General features: G+C 32.0%; 1 protein-coding gene across 1 annotated transcript; it reads left to right on the top strand.

Moving 5' to 3' along the window:
• Positions 1 to 3: 3 nt before the first annotated feature.
• On the top strand, positions 4 to 12,417 carry LOC148617973 (MTOR-associated protein MEAK7-like). Its single transcript, XM_088585666.1, has 8 exons — positions 4 to 140; positions 5,191 to 5,412; positions 5,718 to 5,856; positions 6,229 to 6,377; positions 7,704 to 8,013; positions 8,799 to 8,917; positions 9,755 to 9,955; positions 10,746 to 12,417. Exons 1-8 carry the CDS (start codon positions 45 to 47, stop codon positions 10,899 to 10,901), a joined length of 1,392 nt encoding a protein of 463 aa, XP_088441792.1. The 5' UTR covers positions 4 to 44; the 3' UTR covers positions 10,902 to 12,417.
• Positions 12,418 to 12,779: the final 362 nt, after the last annotated feature.

Below are 12,779 nucleotides of genomic sequence, written 5' to 3'. Positions count from 1 at the left end.
CGGTATTCATCTAGATTTATACTTCTGTCCTACTTACTCAGATCATGGGCGGTGGGGAAAGTAAGGATGGTACGAACCAGAGGTTTACTGAATCAGAACAACTATACATATCGAAACATTACAATCTATTAATCAACAAGGTATACCCGTTAATGACTTCAAGTCTAAAAAATATTAAAAGTTCCTCTATTCCCTTTTTTATGATGTCATTAATATTTTTTCTAGCCAATCTGCATAGTAGGTGCTTGTTGAATAAATTCAGGATCAAATAAAAATTAAAGACTGAAGTCTTCAAAGTCACTCTTACTTTCAACATCCGAAATGGTACAAATGCAATTAATCCCTTTTTGGGTGGCCAAATCAGAAAATAGCTCCGGAGACTGAATCCCAATAGGGATTAAAATGTGACATGCTCCAAAACTTGGGTGACTTCTGCTTAAATCTGGGTTCCCTTGCGTATTCTTTTGTAACTGATAAGACCCGAATATTTTCAATCATCCGGAACAAGAGTAAACAACTGGCAATGGCTATATATATAGATGTCGGTCTACTGATAATATATATGACCTTTTGATAATCAATTGTAACGAATATTGTGTTTGAATCGGAAACTGGGTAATATTACATAAATTCAATACTAACCGATCATTTTATCTTTTAATGTAAACTTCCTGTTCTAATATAAGCAAAAAACATGCATAGACATTTTTAAAAAAGGTACGTTGTAGTGATCTTTGGGTCGCTTATGGCTAAAAACCAGTAATTCCACTTTCCATAGGCTTCTATGCTAATTTCACAATATTCAATGGCTTCTCTGGACTTTACCTTAACTTTAACCTGCAGAGGACTATATATCAGCATGATTCTACATATGTCAGCTCACAATCCTCAGAATGGCATATGGGGTTAGCAGACTTGCAGTGCAATACTGGTCACTGGAAGTGAAGGGTCTATAAATAGCATGGGAAATCCCAGTGTTTTCACAAGATAGGGATATATTTAAAAATCATTATGGAGATTAGGCTTCACATCACAAGAAGCAAAATGCACCTATAAAATGTACAGAAATGTTTTTCCTTCCAGAAACTGTTTAAATTTTTTAAATAAGATGAGAACTTTTTTCACAGCACTATGAGGAACAGGGGTAATATCTGCGTAGGACTATTTTTGCGTACGTTCCAAATGCTCATTGGTTGAATTGGTGGTCTGTAACCTAAAGAGTCACTTTTTGTCTTAGAAAAAATAAATAACTATACAGGTATCTTCCTACACACATACTGAATGCATTTGCAAAGTTTCAGTGAAATGTGACAAGCACTTTTTTTAAATATTTGATTTTTAAATATAGGGTAACCAAGTTGTGCGAGCAAAAAAGTGACAATATTCTACCATACTTAAATGCATTAAATATTTACAAAGAACTTTTTCTGACTTTTCAAATAAAAAATATCAATCACAACTTGTTTTTTAACAATATTAATGAAGAAATAGTTTTAAAAGTAATCATTTTCTGAGAAATTGGTCTATTTTTAAAAATTTATTTCTGACATGCCTCCCCCTTTTTCTTGATCACATGTCAAAAATCCTAAATCTTTAAATTTTCACAGAAGGTGATATATTTGGCTTTAAATTTGTAAATACAGTGTTTTCACATTAAAACATGACCAGTAAAGGGCACCTAAAGCAAAAAAAGTACTCAATAATGGATTTTCCATGTTACCATAGGGGAATGCTGATATGGCCTTAACCGCAGTAATGAAAGTGAGTTTTTCCTCATTTCTAACCTAATTTTTGCTCAAATCTACACAAAACTTGATTTCAAGTGCTTATTACCACCATATTTAGGTAAATATAGCCATCAAAGTTTAATATTTGATATTTTTACTAAATTTTCTACACTTTTTACAAGATAAGACATAAAAATCAGCCAAAAAGACCAATTTTCCATAATTTGGACCTATAACTTAAAAAAATGCATATTTTGAAGGATTTTTGTAGTGTTTTCCTCTCATGGCAAAGTTAACAAGATCTTCAAGTAGTTTAAAGCTATTTCAAGAAACTTTTCATTTTGCCATGGCTTCAGCTTAAGGCTAAAAACCACTTATTCCACTTTCCATAGGCTTCTATGCTAATTTCACAATATTCAATGGCTTCTCTGGACTTTACCTTAACTTTAACCTGCAGAGGACTATATATCAGCATGATTCTACATATGTCAGCTCACAATCCTCAGAATGGCATGTGGGGTTAGCAGACTTGCAGTGCAATACTGGTCACCGGAAGTGAAGGGTCTATAAATAGCATGGGAAATCCCAGTGTTTTCACAAGATAGGGGTATATTTAAAAATCATTATGGAGATTAGGCTTCACATCACAAGAAGCAAAATGCACCTATAAAATGTACAGAAATGTTTTTCCTTTCAGAAACTGTTTAAATTTTTTAAATAAGATGAGAACTTTTTTCACAGCACTATGAGGAACAGGGGTAATTTCTGCATAGGACTATTTTTGCGTACGTTCCAAATGCTCATTGGTTGAATTGGTGGTCTGTAACCTAAAGGTATTGACCAAGGAAGCAGTTTAGTCACTAGATTAAGCAGCTTTCAATGAACATTCATAAATATCGGGGCATGCTAATGTATATGACCTGTATAGTCTTGTAATGAGTCTCAGTGCCTGAATCGGAAACTGGGTAATGTTCAAAGCTAACCGATCATTTCATGTAAACTTCCCATTCTCATACAAGTAAGAATCACATGTAGAACACGTGTGTATGATACTAAAGAGGTAATTTTTATCTCAAATGAAGCTAGAACTATGACGCTATGGCGGTAAACATGGCAAGGATCTGCAGCCTAACATGGTTTAAAACTACATATTTAAGCAAATCACATGCGAATATTAAGTACTGAAATTACGACTTAAAAAGAACTCCCTAACTATAGTTCATGTAGACTTAATGGCAAGAAACAATATGAAAAATTAGTTTGAGACTTTAATTACTCCAATCAAATTATGTGTCCTGCGAAAGAAAAAACAAAAACATTCAATTATCACATATTTGTGCCTGTCCATAAGTGAGGAATTTCTGGCCTCAGTATGTATTGTTTGTTTTCACTTTCAGTTTACTTCTAAGTTGCTGGAGTACATGTATATAGGGGCAGTTATTTCGCTGTACCTGTGTATAATGTTTTGGGGCCAGCTGCAGCCTGCCCTGTGGTGGGAGGGTTTCCTTGTCATTCATTGCAGACCCAGTGACATTTTACATCCCAGTGGGACTGTTATCTCTCTGACATATTCACCATTCCCATTCTTGTTATATTCAGCTTTAGATAAATTGATGTTCAAAATTAATAGATTGTTTAATATTTAGAGATACATTGTATACCCACCTTCAGAGTCAGTCTTATTCAATGTCCAAAACTTAATTTACAGATTTGGCTGCCCACTGACCATGATCCCTTCTAGGATAAATGGATTTATATGTACATATGTTAACATCTAGAAAACCAAACTGATCCCTTTTAATACTTGATTTTAATAGCTGTTGTTAGGACATTCAGCTGGAATTAGATGGAACTCACAAAATTATACAATGTAGCTTCTCTAGTAGGACGGAACCCTAGATGCTCTTGATGACAAGCCAGTGACAAACTGATTGAACTAAAGAAATATTAATCCTTTAGCATATACAATTAAGTGCCTATTTAAATCCACTATTTACTACTATGCAGGTAGGTCATCCTGCCACAATCCCCCACCCCTGACTTGGCACCCAGCTTGAAAAAGACCAAAAAAAGCCAGATGTTTGGATAGCTATTAAGCTAGTTGTGTTGAGAGTCATTCATGCTACATTTGTATAAAGACTCTTGAGATGACGGATTTGTGGCATGATAGTAGGTAGAATTAAAAATTGGCTTCACTAAAATATTAAATCTTATTTAAATCAGATTCTCACTGGCATGTCACCCACTGGGGTTCGATCCTTTGTGGAGATGGTATATATATTTTTTTAGTCAAAACATGCTCTCCTATTACACATTAAAAGAACATGTACATGTAGACAGTTACTTTGATATGCAGAAAATAAATATGTATGAGTAAAGTTATGCCTCAGCAAATATCATTAATTTCTTGATTATTGACAGTCCTGATGTACATAGCTACATTAACATTCACTCTTTTTACATTTAATCCCTCTCAGTCTTTGTGATATATCCATACATTTAGTATAATTTAAATTATGGAGCCAAGTGTTGCGGTAATTATTTTGTATTATTATTAACTTCGTATTTTTTCCAACTTGTTAGATTGAACTACTTATATAGTAGATTCCTGTTAATCACATAATCTATTTGTCTCAAAAATGTATGCAATTAGCAGAACTTGTAATTTCAAGGGAAAAGACCTGATATTTTCAATGTTTAAGTGGGGTGTATTCTTTCCTCATGTCTTATTAGATTCCTGCTTTAGTGTCTAGTCAAAATGAAGAGAAAATATTGTTGTGAAAATAAATTAGGTATTTCACTGACAATGTATTGTTGTTTTACCCATTTAGGTATATTTTTGAGTAAATTTTGAAAAAATTATGCAATTAAGAGGAATTTTCTCATTTTTGGCCTTATGTCATGCAAATAAGAGGATTTTTCACATGGATAAGATGGGAAATGTTTTTGTTCTTTGAGTTTTTATGTAATTAACAGGTATGTGATTAATCCACTGTACCACCTAAAACTGGTTTGCTAATTCTAAGTTTTTAAATATTTGCATCCAAAATGAACATGTATCTGTACTTATGTTTTGTTTTATTCTTACCAAGGTAATACATGGAAATCTCTTAAAACAGAAAAAAGATGGAAATATTTTGTCTAGCATTTCATGATACTTGTGCATGTACACGTATGTGTCCAAATGGAAATATTTTGTCTAGCATTTAATGATACTTGTACATGTACACATGTGTCAAACAAATACTCTGTTTTGCTATACAGTTCAGTTCAATTAACTTTTAATCAAATCAACGTGCAAGAATTCACTCGTGAAATTAATCTACATGCTGATATATGTTCATGAATTTATTTGATTTTGTTAGAATTTATTTAAATGCTAATCTTAAGCCCTTAACAATATAAATATCTATTTTTTTATGCTTGTGTATTTAATGTTTCTACTTGGATCTGTGATTTTCAGAAATTGGTGCAGTTTCTTCCATCCGTTTTGACACAAAAGATTTTTGGCTATTTAACACATTGTCAGAAAGAGAAAGTGAAAGGACACTTACCCTTTTCCCAGTTTACATTTGAGGCTTTTGTAGAAGGTTGTTTAAGAGGGACAGTAACAGACAAGTCTCATTTTTTATTTAATCTTAGTAGTCCAGAGGGAGAAGTTGTTTCAGCACAGAATTTATACCAGGTAGGTTCAATTTTATCATTGAGCCACTATTACATTTATCTATTTGAAAAAATGTTGATTAGAACTTAAGCTCTATGATTAATGAAATTTTCTGTGCCTTCATTTTCAAAATATTACTGCATAGCTAGGTGCATATCTTACGATAAGAACAACAGTGACACAGAATAGGAATTCTTCATGAACTGTTGTTTATAAAAATCAAACTTTTTTAGTATTGTATTCGTGTGTGTTTTGTTTCTGTATTTTCTGAGAATTTACATATACATGTAGAATCAACAAATAATATACATGTACTGTTTTTCTAGACTGTACAAGAACTTGTGCAAGGTTTTGATCAGATAATTGAGCATCTACCACAATGGAAACTATGGCAGACTACAGACTATAAAGAAAATGGTGTTCAAAGATTCACTTTAGGATTATTCTTTGAGCTTTATGCTAAAGGTATTTTCCAATAATTGATTGTTTTCAATGAAAAAAATGCTAAAAATCTATGAAAAAAGTATTGTAAAAAAGGCCAATTTTACCTAAACATAGGTTAAGATTTCAACACTTTCTTTCAAGCCTATAATCTTGGATCTTTTTTTCTTATTTAATTATCAGACCTGTCTCTTTGTCACCTGATATCATTTAATTTTAATCTTTGTTTTCTAAGTTGGTCCAGCAAGTTTTTTACACTACATCAGAAATATCTTCTGTTACTAGATTTCATCTTGAATCTCTTTAAGAAAAATGAAGATCAATACAGCAAGTTTGTTTTTTTTTCACATTTTCAATTACTTAAATTACAACTCTTGACATATTTTTATGTTTCAGGTTTAAGTAAGAGAGCTGAGATTCCAAAACTATGTGTACCTAAAGATATAAGTTATACTGTGATAGATATTGAGGAATGGCTGACGAGGACTTCAATGTTAATCTGGATAATGGATGTCGTGTTTACTAATGTATTTAGTCTACAGGAGGTGATCTCTTTGTTTGTTTGCTTAATAATTTAACATTGACGTTATGTAAAATAGAAATAATATAGTCATTATGATTCAAGAGAAAAGATAAAAAAAAATCAAGGAAACACAAATAATTAATATAAAAGAAGCAAATAAAAAAAAAAACACAAAAAAACTGTAAATTTGCAACCCAGATTCAAACATGCACAATAGGTGCACTGATTGCGCCAGCTTCCTCTAGATAGATTTCCATGGAGTATGTTTACATGGATATTCAGTTAAGAAATGATTGTTATGATTTTGGGTCTATAAAGAAATAACCTCAGTCATGAGGTGCATACTGCAGGTTATCTTCAAGTGTGCACCACAAGCATTGAGGTTATTTCAAACAGACCAAAAAATATAACAGGCATTACTTATAATTTAATTTTAGTATCAAAATATAACAAGTAAATCATGAAAAATAGGTTGATGATATCATAAACACATAACAAAATTTGGTATAAGACAATAGATAAAATTTATTATCCAATCAGAAAGCTTGTTTCTTCTGAAATTAAATTATGAAGTAAAATATTTCAAAAAGAACAAACAAAAAAGCTGAAAATATATTTCAGCCAATACGTTAATCATGGATGGTTTCATGGGTTTCTTAAATTTACTCAAAATTGGTAAGGCCAAACAAAAAATATGTCGGTTTCCTGCTACCCTTCCTATCCTAGTTTATTTTTTTCTTGCTGGTAGCAGGAAACAAAACTGTTATTTTTTTGGCCTGATCCAATCATCTTACTATAAGTTCTAGTCTTTTTAAGTGTTATGCAAAGTTCACATACATACGCCATGTATGTCAAGGATTTTTCAGTCTAAAAATATATTTTCATTCAATGTGCATGAAATTGATATTTGTATCTCTTTTCAAATGACCACACTACTTCATCACAGACATTTAAGAAAACTCTATTTGGAAAATTAAAGAACTATGCTTTTTGACAGTTATTTACTCCTGGAGTGTTCATTAATGAAATCATTTTAAATGGCAAACTGCTCTTTATCCATTTAGTTTTGATGGTAAAATAGGAGAAATTACACCAGTCTCTCAAATCGTTTTTGGCTAGGTTGAGCTATTGCAAATCGGTTTATAGAAAAGTGCATGTCAATTGGGCGGGCAGGGAAAATATTTTCAGAACATTTTTCTCAGCAAGTATAAATTACAGCCACTAGATATTTGGTACATAACTTCAGTATGGGGTCCCATATTGTGCCACATCAGGTCTGCCACACTTCTACTTCCTGTTTATGGCAAGGACCCATTTTTTTTCTGTATCACTCATCACTATTTTACAGGAATTATCCAGAAAAGAGGTTTTGTGTTCATCTATACATGTTCCAGTGATAACTCAGGCCAAATCCCTACCTGTGTCAACTTTGTTAGATAAACATGCTTTAGTGTTTCTTAATAATTATAACTTACCAAAGCACCTGACTACAGAATGGAGATTGTTGTTTTGTAATGCTATAAATGGTGATAGCTTTACTCAGCTTGTCAGACATACTGTAAACAAGGGACCAACATTGATAGTTGTGAAGGACAAAGATGGCTATATCTTTGGAGGATTTGCTAGTCAAGGATGGGAATCAAGACCCAAGTTTTATGGTACATTTGCCACAAGATTATTTTGACCTTTTAGATAATGGAAATAGCTATTTTTAAGATTCTGTCAAATGTACATATTGATTGGTACTAAATTTTACAGATTTTTAGAATGTTGTACAAGCACTTGTTTCTGCAGGAATTTTTTTGTGCATTTGTTGGAAAAAAGTGAAAAAAAATATGACAAATATAGCAAGTTTTTAGTGTATTTAGAATTAGTATCATTATCAGCCTGCTCACCTTTGACACATACTGCCATCTGTCTGTCTGTCCGTCTGTATTGTTAAACCTTTTTACACATTCTGTAATCAATTTCAAATGATTTAACTTCTGAGGTAAAACATTGATTTTAGAGGTCATACAGAGGTCCCAGTCACAGGGTCTTAATAAGTATTTTAAACATTTTTTATGAACACTAATTAAATCTACAATATTCATTTGTACATGCAAAGTCCTTTTTTCTTTTTCATAAAAGTTATGCCATCAACATCAGAAAATCACCCTCTGTTCTGTACTACACTTGATATGACAGTAAAAAACTTGTGGTAAACAGCACAATACAAACTTAAGGCACATATTTGGCCAAAAATCCAGTTATAGTATGTGATTGTTGGTTTTGCTGTAGGGGAAAATATACTAATTGTAGTCTCTTGATACTAGTATTTGGAATCCAACATTAGGTACAATTCCCATATCATGGGTTCAGATTACAGGCCTGTTGGATATCTACTTCCTTTTTTACGAAGTTGTGCCATTTTGTCTTTGACCCATTTTTTTTTCCTTTGCAGGATCTGAGGACTGTTTTCTGTTTACTCTAGCTCCACAGTATGGTGTTTTTACAACGACAGGATACAATGACAACTTCATGTACCTGAACCAGGGACAGGAAACGTTACCTAACGGGCTGGTACATTTATACTATAGTGAATCCTGTTTTAATTCTGAGTAAACTCAATACTTTTTAAGATCATACCAAATTCTGATTAAACCAGAAACTTTTTAAAATCATATAAAGTCTGTTCACATCAATTTCAATACAACTTGAACCTGACTAAACCAAACAACTCCTGAATAAACAGGGACAGGTTTTTCAGTCTCTGATGGGGATGGGTAGAAGGGACAGGTTTCACAGTATTTGCATAACAAAAATAATCAAACAAAAAATATATAGTTAACACGTTCTAATGTATTTGTATTTATAAGTTTATTCTTTTGAAAAAGAAATAAAATATGAAAGTACTTTTTACCAAATTAATATTGCATGATTAATTCTGAGTACAACCAATCTGAATTACTCACAGAAAGTGTTCATTTTCATATTCTAATTTTTTTTAGTATGGGTCTGCCTAAAAACCAGACAGGATGTGATTTATAATATCTCAAGATTAACAAAGAAACTGTATAAATACATCAGTTACATCCTGAAAACAACTCTTTCTTTGTGCATTTCCTTGGATCTGCTATATATATTGTGAAATATTTTTTTGGCTGTTTATACAACAGCTTGTAAAAACTTTGGCAGGAAATTTTCCCTTTCTTTTCTGTAGTATAATGTAACTAAATTTTAAGTGTTAATATCTCCAGTGGACAACTTTCATTTGCACATTTATTTTTGAATAGTTTCAATGAGGCCTGCTGAAGGATTTTCAATAGAAAAAATGTAAGAAATGCATGAATCATAAATCATAAGCTTCTGTTTGGTTATAAGGCAGAGCTGTAATTAACTGTTTATCTATCATCATAGGGAATGGGAGGACAATTTAACTACTTTGGGTTCTGGATAGACCAGAGTTTCAACAATGGTCACAGTAAAGCACAACCCAGATGTACAACATATGGAAGCCCACAGCTGTCAAAATCACCAGATTTTACAGTGGAGCTAGTGGAGGTATGGGCATTAGGTCCTGAACCAAAGAAAGATGATAGTGACGAGGAAGATGAAGAGGTTAGATATTTCATGGTTAAAACAGTTGCAGAATTTGTATACTGCTAAAATTGTTTTACAATAATTTAAATCTGTGGGATCTTTTTCATGCCTTAGATTTATAGCCTAGAATTGTTTTTACGAAAGAGTTATCAAGGGAACCAAGATTCTAGTGGAAATCAGAAGAATGTAATCCAGGGACAAAGACCAGACATGGAAAACAGACAAACACAACAAAGTAACTAAAATAATACATACAAAGTAACACAACTGTTTTATAGGTCTACATGATGAAATTATTCATTCAAATCTATCTGCTCTTAAGAGGTATTCAATAGTTTCTATTATATCTTAGTGTCATTTCTTATCTCCCAAATTTTTTTTATTCTATACATGTAGTACATTTCTTATAATTTATATATCCCATGAACAGGAGTTTTATGAAAAGCCACATGTTAATTTCTGTTTACTATAAAATTTTAAACAAGTAATCAAAAATAAAAATATGAAGGCTTTCCAAGCATGAATCATATTTTGCCACTTTTTCTTGCTTGCAAAATTAAAGAAATAGATTTTTTTGTGAAAATAAATTGGTTGACAGTATTTGATCCCTGCAAGGAGAGATAATTCATTGACCAAATTTGTGATCCCAGCACAGAGAAATAATTCATTGCCCAAATTCAGTCAAAAGGTTACTCTGTTAGCTTACTCCTAGCAGTTATGGTTTGTTAGGAAATGATTTATATAAAGTACCTTAATATAAATAATATTAATATTTTCCAATAAAAAACTCTTTTTCTTTTTTTGATAGAAACAGAAGAGTGTGTTAAATGATACGGAATCTAAAGCAATGTTAGAAATCCTCGGTAAACATCAACACAGCGAGGGAATGAGAGAGAGAGATGATGATGATGACATGACAGAGGAAATGAAGAAAAAAATGAACACTATACCAAAAATGTTATGATTAGAAGCTTTTCTTTTGTTTTATTACAATGAAAGTAATTTTATTTGTGGGTACCAATTTTTATAGTGAAGGGGGAAAATGACAGTTTATAGATTTTTGAATTTATTGTTTTGACAACCTATTGTAGGAAAAAAATGGAAAATTTCCTTTTGGGGAAGGTATTAATTTCCATGGTTTGCTAAACCCATGAAAACAATGAAAATTGGTACCCAACAAATAATAAAACATTTGGGGTATGTTACACCTTCCTCTCGGGTTCAGAGTAATGATAAGACTTTAAGTAAATGTAAGAGCTGTCCTTCTTGCAACACTTGTTTCATTATGATGTTGGGTAAATTCACCTATATATATGGGTGTATTAGATAAATTTAAATAAACAATCCAGAATTTTTTTCTCAGAGTTGCTTTGTAAGAAGAGATAATTTCTAACTGGTTTTATAAAATACAACTTTAAAGAATAATATTTTTTCACATTTCCCTGGAAAAGTGACAAAATTTAAGCTGGAAATATCCCTCTGAACCAAAGAATCACCAACACTAAGTTTCTATAACAAATATCGTACAATGTAATATATATAGTCCCTTTTTTTTTGTTGGACATTATTTTCACTATTTGTTGGGTGAAATGTATCTCATGGGTGATAATTTCATGGTCAGATGTCTTGACTCTCATAGTAGTCTTTATAAAAACCAGACGGGAGCTCATGTATGTCAAAAACCCATCAAATTCAATTTTATTGTTAACTCAGTAATTGTTACAGACCACATACAAAACTAGTCTTAGTTTGTCATTTGGTTCTTGCACTTTTGAGGTAAAAATTATATAGATTGTGTATGATATTGGCACATTGCAAAAGACCGTTCTTGATTCTGTTTAATTTGGTTGATTTTAGTGGGAGGTAAATGGTTTTCTCAGAAGTACAGATCTGAATACAGAAAGCACTATGTTACTAGGTATGGTATATATGTCAAAAAGAAAATAACAACCCCACTAGGATGAAAATGTCAGCCCAAGGCCACCCATTGGTCTTAAATGAATAACGAGGAACCCCTCATATCAAAGGGCAGGTAGCATTTGGCCCCAAAACATCATTTTACACAGGTACAGTAAAAGAGTTGCCCCTACACCAAAAAAGCATCATCTGTTCAGTGGGGTTTTTTTTATACCATGAATGACCTCTACATTAGGCACTGTCTGAATTTTATATGGAGTGGTACTTAACATCTTAACCAAATAAGACAAGGCAACTTCCTCAGCCTGGTTATCCTTGCAGGTATGTTGTTGTTGCAAACATCTAAAATTCCCTCGCGTCAAAATGTCCACCTTTACAGTAATACAAATATAAAAGTTTCTAAATAACTAAATCTGGAGTTTTCATTTTCATTTATATATTTATTTATATGTATCCAGTACTTGTCATGATGTATTTTTGGTACAAACTTGTTATGTTTATTATTATTTTTTAAATACTTTTTTTCTGTTTATTACTTATGCAATAAAGTTTCACTTCTCTTATGTTCTTGTAATATTAATGTATAATTTTACCTAGGCAAACCAATTTGCAAAGAAGAAATAAGTTTAACTGCAGTCAGGACTTGACTGTGTATGCCTGTGTGCACAAGGGTCAGACTAAAAGAAATAATGGATCTGTTTCTTGCCACTAGTAAGAAAAAATGAGCTAGTTTAAGAAATTATTTTATTTTTCAAAGACATTTTACATAGAGTTAATGTAAAGACGATCTAGACTTTAATGGTGCTTTAGCCTAAATGGCCATAAAATATTTAGGATAGGCACAAATAAATAGGGTAGGTAGGGTAACAGGAAGCAGACATTATTTATTTTGGCCTCACTAGGTAATTGTTGAAAGAAAGATGTA

This window comes from Perna viridis, chromosome 5 (assembly GCF_037379345.1).
Source record: "Perna viridis isolate PV_CMFRI_1.1 ecotype Kerala chromosome 5, ASM3737934v1, whole genome shotgun sequence".
Classification (NCBI taxonomy): Eukaryota; Metazoa; Mollusca; class Bivalvia; order Mytilida; family Mytilidae; genus Perna; species Perna viridis.
Note: the sequence above shows the minus strand (reverse complement) of the source record. Positions and strands in the feature narration are given on the sequence as shown.